This window comes from Eulemur rufifrons, chromosome 12 (genome assembly GCF_041146395.1).
Source record: "Eulemur rufifrons isolate Redbay chromosome 12, OSU_ERuf_1, whole genome shotgun sequence".
NCBI classification, from domain to species: domain Eukaryota; kingdom Metazoa; phylum Chordata; class Mammalia; order Primates; family Lemuridae; genus Eulemur; species Eulemur rufifrons.
This window is the reverse complement of record NC_090994.1, coordinates 22,871,422-22,885,987: the sequence shown is the minus strand read 5'-3', so window position 1 is coordinate 22,885,987 and position 14,566 is coordinate 22,871,422. Positions and strand designations below refer to the sequence as shown.

The 14,566-nt window shown below is 43.9% G+C and overlaps 1 protein-coding gene across 14 annotated transcripts in view; it reads right to left on the bottom strand.

Annotated features, from left to right (window-relative positions):
* The window catches only part of TACC1 (transforming acidic coiled-coil containing protein 1), a 103,991-nt gene that overhangs the window by 6,512 nt on the left and 82,913 nt on the right, over nt 1-14,566 (bottom strand). For 12 of the 14 annotated variants that reach the window (XM_069484994.1, XM_069484995.1, XM_069484990.1 and 9 more), the window contains 6 exons: nt 13,344-13,396; nt 7,975-8,100; nt 6,616-6,692; nt 5,246-5,289; nt 3,425-3,585; nt 2,582-2,688 (listed from right to left, as the gene is read on the bottom strand). In XM_069484994.1, the coding sequence (XP_069341095.1) occupies nt 2,582-2,688; nt 3,425-3,585; nt 5,246-5,289; nt 6,616-6,692; nt 7,975-8,100; nt 13,344-13,396 (568 nt within the window). The remainder of the gene's footprint in view (nt 1-2,581; nt 2,689-3,424; nt 3,586-5,245; nt 5,290-6,615; nt 6,693-7,974; nt 8,101-13,343; nt 13,397-14,566) is intronic. The other 2 variants (XM_069484996.1, XM_069484997.1) reach the window with 1 other exon arrangement.

The following is a 14,566-nucleotide window of genomic DNA, read 5'->3' as shown; positions in this document are numbered from 1 at the left end:
AGAATGATAAACTTTTAAAATTTATCCAATTGGCAAAAATTAACGAAGGTCATCTTGCCCTGTGCTGGCCAAAATTCAAGAAAACAGGCCCATGTGCCGACGGGAGGGATGAAAACTGGCACTGCCTTTGCGGAGGGCGATGTGACGGTGACTGGGACAACTGAAAATGGACACAGTCTCCGACCAGCAGCTCCACCTTTAGTTATCGTTTCACAGAAATACTCGTCCCGGCACAACAGTGAGTGCACAAGAATGTTCACGGCAGCGCGGTCTGCAGTGGAAAAAACGTTTGAAACTATCTAAATGCCCATCGACAAAGAAGTGTTACAGTCCCTCGACCTAATAAAAAGATTCAGACTGAGCTATGTGTTCTAACATGAAAACATGGCTATGTTATACTATTAAGGAAATTTATATAGTATGAGTTCAATATAGCATTTTTTTTAAAGTAAAAAACAAAACGTTTGAAACCATCTTGAAGTATTGTAAAGACAAAAAGAAAACACTAGAGGGATATACAATAACCTGTGTATAGTATGTAGAGGGACATATGTCATCTCTGTAGAGATATACAGTGAACCTAATTACACTACTACGGGAGTGGGAAGAGGAAAGGGGGCTTAAGAGTTTTTACAAATAGAAATACAGGCTGGGCGCAGTGGCTCACCCCTGTAATCCTAGAACTCTGTGAGGCCGAGGTAGGAGGATCATTTGAGCTCAAGAGTTCGAGACCAGCCTGAGCAAGAGTGAGACCCCATCTCTACTAAAAATAGAAAGAAATCAGCTGGACAGCTAAAAATACATGGGAAGAAAAAATTAGCCAGGCATGGTGGCACATGCCTGTCGTCCCAGGTACTTGGGAGGCTGAGGCAGGAGGATCGCTTGAGCCCAGGAGTTTGAGGTTGCTGTGAGCTAGGCTGACGCCACGGCACTCACTCTAGCCCGGGCAACAGAGCGAGACTCTGTCTCAAAAAAAAAAAAAAAAAACCAGAAATACAGGCAGCAAAATGTACAAGTTGTGTATTTTAGTTAAACAATAAAGTTGGATACCATTACCTAGGATAAATTCCAAATGTACTGGAATTAAAGATTTAAAAAATTAAGCCATGAAGCATAAGGAAAAGCTAGGAGAACATTTTCTCTCCAGCATGGGGAAGATCTTCCCTACTGTGACAGGGAGTCTAGAAGCTGCCGAAGAAATGACTAATAAATCTCAATGCATAAAAATAAATTTCTGCATACCAAAAAAACACCATGGGCAGAGCCAAAAGATAAGTGATAAAACTGGAAAAATTATTCAAAATTCATATCACAAAGGGCTGGTGTCCCTAATATATAAAATATATAAACTGATAATAGAAAAATGGGCAAAGAATAGTCATTCACAGTAAAGCAAATATATGAATACATAAATGCTGAAATATATTCAATTTCACTCACAAGATAAATTCACATCAAAATTACATCAAATAAAATAATGCTCTGTTGCTTGCCAAAGAAAAAAACAAACAAACAAACAAAAGCCTACACTGAAATGCCATTTTTATCTATAAGATTTGCAGAAAACCAAAAAGTTGATCTGTTGGCAAAGCTGTAGGGAAAAAGAGATGCTTCTGTAAGTTGTATGAGGGGCTATATTCATATAGGTCTAATGAGGCCAATTTGACAATATTTACTGTAATTATAAATTCATATATTCTTCGGTCAAGCAATTCCTTCTCAATCACACAGATCATAAAGACAAGTCAATCTGACAAGTGCATGTGAGATGGTCACCAAGGTTACTTCCTGCAGCGTCCTCTCTGGCAGCAAAAGATTTTAACTGACCTTGGTTAAAGGAAAGATGAATTCCAACACTGGAATACCACGTGGCTATTGAAAAAATAAGGAAGCTCTTCATGGATTGACATGGAAAGATTTTCAAAATTATATTGTTAAACAAAAGAAGTGAGGCATGCTATCATATGTATAAAAAAAGAAAAGGAAAAAGGTGTATCTGGAAGGAAAAACAGAAATTAATGACAGTGATTACTTGAGCTGTGCAGAGAGATTGGAACCCAGTGCAGAGGCCCAGGGGTGGGAGAGAGACATTGCATACTTTTTTATACTTTTTTAATTTTCAACCATATAAAGATGGTTCAAAAAATGAAATAGGCCGGGCGCAGTGGCTCATGCCTGTAATCCTAGCACTCTGGAAGGCCGAGGTAGGCGGATTGTTTGAGCTCAGGACTTCGAGACCAGCCTGAGCAAGAGCGAGACCTCATCTCTACTATAAATAGAAAGAAACTAGCTGGACAACTAAAAATATATAGAAAAATTAGCCGGGCATGGTGGCACATGCCCATAGTCCCAGCTACTCGGGAGGCTGAGGCAGGAGGATCGCTTGAGCCCAGGAGTTTGAGGTTGCTGTGAGCTGGGCTGACACCACAGTACTCTAGCCCGGGCAACAGAGTGAGACTCTGTCTCAAAAAAAAAAAAAAAAAAGAGAGAAATAAAACATACACATACAAATACAACTTTTGCCTCTGTGAATCTGCCTACAATCTCATGAAAAGTGTAATTCCAGTGTATAAGCTCGTACTTGTCTAGTTTTTCTTCAGCGTGGATTTTGAGGGCCTGATACCGCTGCTCCTCTTGTTTAACTCTGGCCAAGTAATCCTGAGCACATTTTTTCAAGGCTTCTTCATTCTGTTCCGAAGTGAAAATTTAAATTAAACAGGTCATTTTGTTTCTTCTGCTAGCAATCTACCATGAATCAGAGTTTTCATTTTTTAAAAACTGAGTAAACCCAATTAATTCAGATGCCTTTAATTTACACTATGTGGTGATCTGAAATAAGCACATGCAATTCTCACTGCAGAAATTCCACATAATTTCTTCACGTGTAAATGACATTTTGACTCCCTATTAGATAAACTGGCCAGTCTCATTTTAACACGAAAATAAAGAAATTTCACTGCTATAAATGTGTCATGTTGATAGTGTGCAGTTAAACTAAATCAATATGCTTATTTATATTTAAGTTTGAAATATTACACTTAATTTCTTCTAAAATATACACCTTAAGTTTTTCAGTGATACGGAATTATTTCTACTTCTAATATTGAAAAGGTGAATTATCAAAGAGAACATTTCTAGAATTCCACTAAGTTCTGAGCGTTCTAGCTCTTGCACCCCATGTCACACTCTAGTTGTGTCTGGGGGTTACTGCCTTGACCCACTAGGGGAATGACCAAGACACGCCAGCCAGTGGGCCAGACTCCTGGGAGCAGAGAAAATCCAGCTTCCCTGGGATAGAAGGTCCAAGGCCAGCGGCCGTGAGCCCCTGTTTCAAAGGCCACCCCCACCCCTGCCATCTGTGTTGATGATCCATCACCAAAAACTACACTACTAGCCGGGAGGTAGAAGGAAAGGAACACACTACCTTCTTGAACCCTTCCAGAACGCCTTTCAGGTTCTCGTATCTCCTGAAGAGGTCAGAAAGGGACCTTTCCACAGAGTTGAGGTCGGCCAGGGCCTGCTCTTTCTCCATGGTCAGCTGCTGGAAGCTCTTCTGAGAGGTCATGTTTGTCCTTTGTTCATCTTCTGGGAATCACAAGTCAGAAGTAACGGCACGTTTATTCAACAAATAGTTACGAGCTACTCTCTGCGAGCCGAGCAGCGCTGTCGCAGTGGGGACGCAGCCGTGGGTGGAACAAGGTTCCCACTCTCAAGGACTGACAGGCTAGTGGGGGAGAAGCAGGGTGACAAAGGATGGGGAAAAACAAACCAGGGCAAGAGGGGGCTGCTATTTATGGAGTGGCCTGTCAGGGGAGAGACCTGAGCAGAGACTGGAAAGGAGTGAGGGTGGGATCCACGCCGCTACCTGGGAGGAGAACGTTGCACAGACAGGGAACAGCTGTGGCCCAGCTGCTGTGGGTGGCAGAAAACAGCACGCAGGGCTCAAGCTCGGGAAGACCGGACTGTGATTCGGGGAGGCAGTTCTTACGACACAGACCGGAAGAGGCTCTACATGCAGCGCAGGGGGACTGGTCCCCACTACTCGGTATTCCACGACTCTGATGCAGGGAGACTACAGCTCGCGGTGGGGCAAGGGCTGTGCACCGAACAAAGGACCCCCGGGCGGGCATGAGCGACGTGGCAAGGCCATCAACACACGGTGCTGCACGAGGGCTCGTCACATGACACAGGTGTTTGCTATCTCTAAAATGAACCTAACGACAGCTCGTCCTCATTATTCGCAGTCTGCGAATTCGCCTACTTGCTAAAATTTACCTGGGACCCCAAAATCAACACTCGTGGGCTCATGCAGTCATTTGCGGACCGATGCAGAGCAGAGCAAATTGTTGTCACCGACGTGCACATTCCCAGCTGAGGTGGAACGAGGTGAGGCTCTGCCTTGCTTCATGCTATCAACAAGGGTCCTTTTTGTGGTCTCTTTAGCGCCACATTTTTTGCCTTTTTGCTCTTTTGGTTGGTTATCTAACCGTTGATGCCCCTAAGGGTAGTGCTGAAGTGCTGTCTAGTGTTCCTAAGCACAAGAAAGCTGTAATGCATCTTAAAATGCACGTGTTAGAAAGCTTTGTTCAGACACGATTTAGAGTGCTGTTGATTGTTCATTAATCAAAAATATGTACTAATGTGTCTCTAAACAGAAACACACATAGGACAAGGTTATGTATTGATCAACTGATGAAAATGTGACCAGAGGCTCACGACAGAACCCTGTATTTCCCCCAGAAGAAATGGTTCAGTATCTGCTAATTCAGTGTTTGTAGCAACTTCATAGAACTTACCATGGATTATGAGACCTGACTGTATCTAAGTGACAAAATGAATTTTGTATTATGATTTGAAAATCACCCATGGATCTTGCTATGGTCTGGATGTTTATGTTCCTCCCCCCGAATCTGTATGTTGACACCTAGTCCCCAATGTGCTAGTGTTAAGGGAGGGGAGACTTTTAGGAGATGATTAAGCCATGAGGACTCTGCTATCTTTTATAAGGATTAGTGCCCTTATAAAAGGGACCCCAAGAGCTAGCTACCCCTTCTAAGGGGAACGGGCCCTCCCCGGACACCAAACCTGCTAGTGCCTTGGTCTTGAACTTCCCAGCCTCCAGAACTGTGAGAAATAAATGTTTATTGTTCATAAGCCACCCAGTTTATAGTATTTTCTTATAGCAGCCCAAACAGACTAAGATAGATTCTACGGTTCATATCCTAGAAAAAACTTTTCTCCTTACCAATCATTTGAGCAATAGTCTTTTCATATTCAGCCACAATTTTCCTAAATAAGAAAAAAACAAATTTATTATCAGAAGAGAATTTTTAGACTATTGAAGTTAGAGAAATGCTGCCCCAAACAATTAAACACATTAACATATACTGACAAATTTATATAACCCATTTATCTGCTTTGGAGGTGCTCTCTCTCTCTCTCTCTCTCTCTTTTTCACATCATATAAGGTTTATTAAAGTTCAAAAAGGTTTTTCTTAAGATTTTATGTTTAACAAGTCTTTTATTCTATTTATAGAAACAACTGCTTCCACTTTCTCCATGTAACTGTTTGATACCTCGACAGCTTAATTCCACTTACACAAATCAATTGTTAAGAAATTAAGTTAAAGACATTATTTCAGGCTCTTGCTAAGAGATCTGATCTGACTTCAGGCTTTCCTGCCCCCAATCCACCCTTTCAGGTTCTCTGTCCCCTCTGATTCACTTATAAGTTTTATTCTGTTTAAGTTTAATTCTAAGTCTTTCACTTATTCAACGACTTTAAAGATCGCCCTCATGTTAACTTTTCTCCTAGTGAAGCACAACAACGTCCTTCTGATCCTGTCACCCCTCCCCACCCCTCCCTGGTGGTGCCCGATGGCTGCTCTAAGCTCTCTAAGGGCCGGGGATGTCCCTTCCTCTCCACCAAGCCCCGCACAGGGCCTTACACCCAGGAAATGTGCAAAAACCAAACAATACAAGAGCCAAAAATTAGAGTAGATATATTTAAAATATGTCTTAATCATTCAAGTGCTGACTATGAAGTGTGTGAGCTAGCTCAGCTTTTTTTCCTTCTCTTCTTTGATGCCATCTTTTGTCATTCCACAGCTCATAACTTTAGGGAGTGAGCAGGAAAAATAAAAAGATTTCCATTTAAAGTCAATCGGTTTTGTTTCTTGTTAACAAGCTTTTCATTATATAATCTATTTGGTGGTTACATCATTTGGGCTACCATGAATAATAAATTTTTAAAAAGTATTATGAATTTCGATGCCTCCATCACTGAACACATCGATAAATCTTATTATTCTGTATTCCAAATGGATATTTTTGTATAAATTTCTGCCAATTCTTTTAAGAAGACCAGAATCACGTGGTTTCTGCTTATATGTAATGTTCTGAGCAACCCAAGATAAGCTACAGTATTTTGCTACAGTAACGGATGAGTAAGAACTCATGAAACAACATTCTCCATCATCAAGTAGGGTGCAAACAGCAAAGCCCTCAAGGTCAACAGCTGGTTCTGTGGTAAACAAACACTTTCATCACTTTGTCCCCATTAAATCTGACAATGCATAAAAGTATCCGATCCCTCCCCCAAACTTCCGGTCTAACCTCATCTCCAAGACTTCTTGTCGGGTCTCTTCGTACTTTTTCTTCCATTCATTTGCTTCAATCTCTTTAGTGATGATCTAGAGTATAACACAGCTTGGTTTTACCTAATCGATCTATTATAGTTTGAATTTAAGACTGAGACGGAAATCAGGACACAACCAGGTCTAACCCAAGAGAGTCTACGTTAGGAATACAAAACCTCGACACTGTTGTGATTCGCACCATTCCGGTGGCCGCCTTACCACTGCTCCATGTTCTGACAACAGGACTAGCTGACATACGTCCAACCTGATGCTATTTCATAAAGCTCTGAAAGCCCTAGGGCCGAGTGCTTAATCACTCTCACCATATTGTAAAAATAAAATTGCCACCCCGTCTAAAAAAAGGTGGAATCATTAAGAAACACACAAACCAAACACATAAAATACAGCACAGGAATATAACAGAAGAGGCAGGTAACGTAACAGTACACAGTTATGCTAGCACATAACAATGTCTTTCATAGTTTCCAGATCACCGGGGAAAGGCCAAAGAGTGATGTATTTTGAACAGAGGCTGTTTAAAAGATACACAATACAGGAATTTGAGAGTTGGACTGTTTAATTAAAGAGTGGCTAAAAGGAGGAAACAACTGTATATCACTGTAAAGAATCTGAGGAACTTTGGGGCATGAGCATATATCCTCTGTAAAATAAAAGCAGTGACTTAGTTATATATGTGAACAGAGCTGGCAAAATTAGATATTTAAAATGTCAAGATTGAGGCCGGGAGCAGTGGCTTACGCCTGTAAATTCTAGCACTCTGGGAGGCCAAGGCAGGAGGATTGCTCGAGGTCAGGAGTTTGAGACCAGCCTGAGCAAGAGCGAGACTCTGTCTCCACTAAAAATAGAAAGAAATTATATGGACAGCTAAAAATATATACAGAAAAAATTAGCCGGGCATGGTGGCGCATGCCTGTAGTCCCAGCTACTCGGGAGGCTGAGGCAGGAGGATCACTTGAGCCCAGGAGTCTGAGGTTGCTGTGAGCTAGGCTGATGCCACGGCACTCTAGCCTGGGCAACAGAGTGAGACTCTGTCTAACAAAAAAAAAAAAAAAAAGTCAAGATTGAAGGATAAAGAAGGTACAAACATTTTAAAGAATATTTTAGATTGTCAGCTCCTCCCCCTCCTCCCGGACATGGGAGAGCCAGGGCTCGCACGGATGCGGAGCTGCACAGGGAGCCCTTTGTACACCAAGCACGTGCAGGAAATCCGAGCTCCCGGTCTGGCGAACTCGAGCGTGCAGAGCGGCGACCTGCCTGCCGGCACGCGGGCCTCACAAAGGCACGAACCGATAAGCAGACGCAACAGGGCCTTTACCTCCTCTCTGATCAAGGTGAGCACGGCCGTCTTGTCTGACTCGCTGAGGCAGACCCCGCCCAGGGGGCTGTCCCCGCCACACGACACCGACACGGGGGCCTTCTCCGTGCAGGACTCCAGCAGTCCCTGTGGGGGAAGGGGCCACAGTGAGCACATCGGTCTTCAGCTTTTTAACCCCAAATACCTTTCAATAACTTCCTCAGTACTAAACTGATCACACCCTTTAAAAATCTGTATGAAGAAAAAAAATAGCACAGGGGAAGCTTTAAAAAAACCACATCTAATTACAGTACTATGTAAAGAAAAACTGTTATAATGAATATCAGGGTGGTCATAATTTCTGTTGAACAGATAACCTGGAGACGTTTTCTTCTTACTCAAAAGGGAGAAAGTTCCCTTATCACAGTGGTCAGTCACCAAAGAATCACATGCATAAAAGATAAAAACATCTTGTTAAGGTCTCATTTTTCTGCGAGTTTCTAGGGGTGATGTGTTCCATGTAAATGGAACTTTAAAAAAAAAGTGGCAGCTGTTCCTTTTACATATGGATGCTTTGTACGTGTCTTTATTTAGCCACTTTGGATGTAAATGTCTCTAAAATGTATTACTAGCTTTCAGGCCTTAGGAGGCAGAAATGGCAAATCAAATATATCTGAACTCTGACCCCTGCCTTCCACCGGACGGTTCAGATCATTGTGAACTTGACTGCTTTGCAGCAATGTCCTGCTGTCACCAGGCGCACACCAGCGTTTGCACGCACACAAGTGGCCACACGGCACAAGGCCCGGGCCTGCTTTTGGGGGTTCTTCCCTGCTATTCTGTTTCCCGCTCCCTCTGGCAGCACCGAGTGTTCTTGTAGGGATCGTCCCTGGGCAAGAATTGGCTTGAGCCCAGAGTCAGCGAAGCTGGACGTGCTTCTGGACCTATTGACCTTTGGACCCAAGAAGCACGTCCAGCTTCGCTGACTCTGGGCTCAAGCCAATTCTTGCCCAGGGACGATCCCTACAGTTCTGATGTGCGGGCTCACTTCTGCCATAAACTCGGCTTCCAGAGGGCCGTGTCTGGCAAGCATTTTGTTTTGCACAAGAACGTGGACTTCCGTAGTATTTTCCTTTCCAAAAGGCATTTTTGGTGGCTATTTCCTCCCACACATGGGAAGTAAACTTTTTGTTTAGATGAGTGATCTAGTAGTTTGGGAACATTCAAAATGCCAACCAAAGTGACCTGAGAATAACCTTAATAATCTCAAATGTGAGTATAACTGATCAATTATTGATTATAATCAATCAGTTCTCTGGTATCGTGTTTGACCCAAGACTGAGTAGAAAGTCCAACGTCAACACACAACAATGGCTTTTAAACTTTTCAGGGTCACTGCAGCCTCACCCTCTCTCTAGAAAGTGCTCAGAAACATATATATCATTTTAGCACAGACCTCAGCCACGGGCCTAATACAGAAACCCATCTTAGGCCATGGAAAAGGGACGTACAAAAGCCATAAGCTGGCAGTGTCCCAGTTCCAGAAGCATTTGGGAGAGGGCAGCCCACCACGCTGACAGAAGTCCAAGGTCCCCCCAGAACCTCTACCTTGGGATAGATCCCTAGAAGCAGAAGGCTCTCGTGGCAGGCAGCCTCTGCAACAGCCCCAGTGACCCCGACACCCCGGTGCTAATCCTCTCGTGTAATCCCCTCCCTCTGGGCGTGGGCTGGACCTAGTGACTCTCTAGAATGTGGCGCAAGTCACGGGATGTCACTTCTGGGATGAGTTATGAAGAGACTCTGGCTTCCATGTTTTAGAAGCTGTGTGGAAAGGCCCCACGTGGCGAGGACCGAGGTCTCTGCCAGCAGCCAGTGTGGACCCAAGGCCCACAACAACCTTGTGAGTTTGGAACTGGATCCGTCCCGAGTCAAACTGGAGACGCCTGCAGCCCTGGTCAATTCCTTGACCGCAGCCTGGGAGAGACCCTGAGTCGGAGGCACCCGGCAAGGTTGCCCTGCGTTCCTGACCCTCAGAACAGTGAGATGACAGACAGCTGTTGTCTGGGTTTTAGAGTCGTTTGTTACACAGCAGTAGGCAGCTGACGTGCGCCTGGACATTTGAGTCATCTCATTAACTTCCTGATCCTTGGTTCTTACCAAGAAACCGCAACTGGCCTAAAGGGAAATAACATACTACGTCAAGATGACACACTTATTCACCTTGCTGTTACGTTTCTGACTCTAAATTAACACATTTCACAGTCTTTTGTGAGTTATTTTAAGCCAGAGTCCCTGAGTTGAGTCAACTCTAGGAAACAGCCTCTCAGTGCTTCCCACGGCCATCAAGTGAGTGAGAATTTGGGAAATAAGCCCCTAACAATCTTCTTAGTAAGGAAAAGATCAACATCTATTATCAAGTTTAGCATTCATTCATTTGTTGAGGGGATGGATGAACTCAGTCCACCTGCTCATTTAACAACTTGACACTAACAGATGTGGCATCCAGAGGAGGCTGCGCTCTGAGCTGCAGGTGGAGACCAGGCTAGGACAGTGCTGGATGTACCCAGGCGAGTGGGCTCCTTGGCCTGCTTGCTCCCGCTGGCCACTCCCCCTGCCTGGCACATGCCACAAGCCCCACCACTCCCAACGCAACAGCTCCTGTGAGGTCTAAGCGCAGGAATTGTGCCACGGCCTATTTTAGCCACTTTTTCCTGTCTCCTGGGACTTAGCTTCTTTACATTCCTTAGTCCTCATATTGCTTATCAGGCAGCATAGAAAACCTACAGAATCTACCATCACAAAGAATCGGCCAGATGATTTCTCTCAGGGCTGGGAAATTTAGAACGTTTTCAATAAAGATACTAAGTCAATCAATAATGTCCTTTCAAATGGGTCCCGTTTCATGTCCCCTGGTCCTTCTCTTAGTCCCTCAGAACATTCACAATTGAGGACCAAGAAAGACTGTAGACAACAGAACTCAGTGGATTCCTGGTTGCAAATTTACAGGGAACATAGACACTACAAACTAATTCCCTGTGCTCGTGTCCTTGTAGCAGGAGAATCAGCACCACCAATCTATGTGCTGAGTGTGCTTGTCCTGTCTGTCACTTGTCCCTGAACCCACTGGAACAGCACCAGCCCCTGCTACTCTAACAGGGGCTCTCTCGAAAAGCCAAATGAACTCAACTTTCAAGAAGTGTTAAGATATCTCAAAAAAATAATAAGCTGACTCGTAAGTGAAAAATGTTGCAGACCAACAGCCGAAAAGCAAGACGAGACTTAATGTCCATCCCTGACTGCTCTAACCCTGGTTATTTTGTCCCAGCCCCGCCCCCCCGCTGGGCATGGAACCACAGCAGCACGTGCTTCAGAGCACAGAGAGGCTGAAAGGAAATGCCGGATTACACAGATTGCTTTATTCAATGTTTTGCATATTGAAATTTCTTTATACATATATTCAATGTTCTAAGGAAGTAGGATTAATCTATGTCGGGAAGTTCAAACTGGGGTTACTTTTAAAAGGTCACAGCGTGCGATACGTTCCTCACCAGCTGGCTCTAGGGACAAGTATTCTCCATTCTTTTTCACTTTCTTTCCCACCCGTTTCCTATCAACACCACCTGACAGCAGCCTCGCACTTGACAGCATGAATCTTTCATGTTATCATTTCATTCTATCCTCACAACCGCTCTGACGAGGCAGATGGGTGCTGCTCATTTTATGGATGAGTAAGTTGGGAATCGGGAAGTTTAAACAGTTTGTTTTAAGAACCAAGTAAACCATCTGAATCTGCATGTAGATCTCCATGTAGATCAATGCTCTGTCCACTCAAAACACCCTTCTTCAATCATCCCTGCGCTATTTTGCACACCGAAAATACTAGGAAGTGCTGCTGTGTACTTGGAAAACTTCAAAAGAACTGGTTTCCCAAAGCGCACAACCAGGCTGTTTTGTTGTGGAGTGTGGAGTTTCATCGTCTCGTTAAGTACGGACAGCAGACAAGGAAAACCAAGGCTTAAGCCCTGGGGGTGGTTGCACTGGGATTAGATGACCTGACTCCCAAGAAGCTGAGATCCAGTGAGTTTCTGGGCAAAAGTGATTCTGCCTGGAGGCAAGTGTCACTACTGCGTGAGGCCCTCTCGAGGGGCAATGCTCTTGGTTCCCCACGCGTATGGTTGTGTTCCTCCTTCTGATGCTTTCCCCAGGCTGCCGCAGGCTCCTCCCCACCCCAGCCCGAGAGATTACACATCAACCTTTTGCCCACTCTCTATTCTCTAGAGAAATACTGTGGGTCACGGCCCAATAGTGAATCATGAAAACTATCTGGTGCCATTAAAAAATGAAACAATAGGAAATATGAGAGTGAATCACATGAAATAAGGTAGATACTTGCTTTGTGCAATTCATTCTATAAATACACAAGTGCATATTTTGTGACCTGTCATAGTGTGAGCTCAAGAACAGTCTGGGTTGGCCTTAATAGATTTGAGGGCACTTGGGACACAGGTGAGAGTGGATACTGTGGGAGCTGGTTGTGATCGAAACACTTTACCTTGATCCACAGCAAAAAATACACTTCATGTCTTGACCAGTATAACACAAGGCACCAGAAAAAGGACATCAGTGGGATAATTGATAAAATTTGAATAAGGTTAATATATTAGATAATAGTACTGTATCAGTGTTAAGTGTATTAGTGATTTTGATAACTGTCCTGTGATTATGTAAAATGTTAATATTTGAGGAATATGGGTCAAAGATGTATAGGAATTCTTTGCCCTATTTCCAAATCTAAAACTAGTTGAAAATGAAAAATAAAATAAAAAAATGTTTTGAATTAGCATAAATGCGGCCTTCCCTAGCTCCCACAGCCCCTGAAACACATTCTATTACAACATTCACCACCTGGTATTATGGGTTTGCATTTTGTGTTTACTTCCAGTAGTTGTTCGACAGAAATATACTGGAAGCCATAAATAGTTGTAAATATTTTAGTAGCAATAAAAAAGTAAAATGAAACAGGTAAAACTAATTTTGATAACATAGTTCAGTTAACCCAATATATCCAAAATATTACCATATCAATCTGTAGTCAATATAAAAAGTTATCGAGACATTTTATGGTCCTTTGTTTATTTCTGTGCTAAGTCTGGTTGTATGTTACGTGTAAAGGACCCGCTACATTTCCAGAGCTAAACGGCCACCCGCGGCCAGTGTCTCCTGTATAGAGTGCAGTGTAGACTCGGTTCCTCAAATAAAACTGTTTTATTTGTATTTTATCCCCGTCACCTCACACTGACTAGAATTTATTTAATGAATGAACGTGGGCTTCAAAACAAATGCGGAAAGAAATGTGAGCTCCACGCCACCCTCCGCACCCAGACACTCACGAGCACGGCAGGTCCGTCGTCTTCTGCCTTCTGGCTCGTCTCTCTCTCCACGCCTACAACACAGAAAGCCATTTTTACAGTTACCCCAAGAAGTTGGTGCCCTTCCTCCCCAGGGGAAGACTCTCGGGAACCCCGGTGCAGGCTCGGAATGACTGTGGCCATACGGACAGCATTTCAGGATCTGAAAGGGGTGCTGGCATCCTGCTGGGCCTGCACAGCTCCGCGTAACACTCGGAAGAAAGACCAGTGCCCGGTGAGTCAGCCATGGACAGACTGTCCATCTTCAGGCGGAAAGAACAGCAAGGCTGCCCCCGTCTGTCCACGAAAAGTTTGGCAAATGAGTTGTACTGACTGTGGGATTGTCTTGGGAGGAGGAAATCATCCCACTGAATGCTATTTCATTCCCAAGTCTGAGAGAATGTTAATTCCAGCCCGAAGGGTGCCCTTAATCTAATTACTACAGGAGACAGGATAATCAGCTTTACATTTCAAGCCTGCAAAACTAAACGCACGATCCTCTCTACGCCCTCCCAAACTGGTTCCTTGTCTCAGGTCTACCTTCCACTCTACTAGGGTAGAAGGTAACATTTAACACAACCAGAATATGCACTCATTGAAGAAAATGTATAAACATGGCAAAACATACAAAACTTTAAAAGCTTCAATCCTCCATGTAGCAATAACTAATTACTATTTTAGTCAATAGCTAATTATTTAAAACACAAATGCGACCATCACTACCCTGCTCAAAAACTTTCAAAACCTTCCCGCTCTGCCACACCTACAGGATCAAGCCCAAATTCCTCAGTCCGACCTTGTTTCCCACGTGCCGGTACTCACAGAGGGCTACTGGGCGTGTTAATATCACGGCAGGTGCCTTCCCATTGCTGGGTGAGATTCTCCCATCCTGGAGAACACGTACGTCTGTATCCATCAAGACCCAGCTCCTAGGTGACTCTCCCCAGGAATCAGTCCCTGATTCACCGAACAGAGCCGGTCAGAGCCAGTCGCCACCCACACAACCCCCAGGACCACAGCCTCTGCTCTCCCCTGCGATACAGCTGGTAGGTTACAGTGTAACCGCTTGCTTAAATCTGTTCTGCTTTTTACTTTGAGGATAGCACTGTATCTAATCGAGCCCCAGCTCTCTACATAAATTTCTGCTGAAAGGATTTCCTCCAGGGAGGAAGAATATTAATTCAACAGATATTACCACGTTCTTG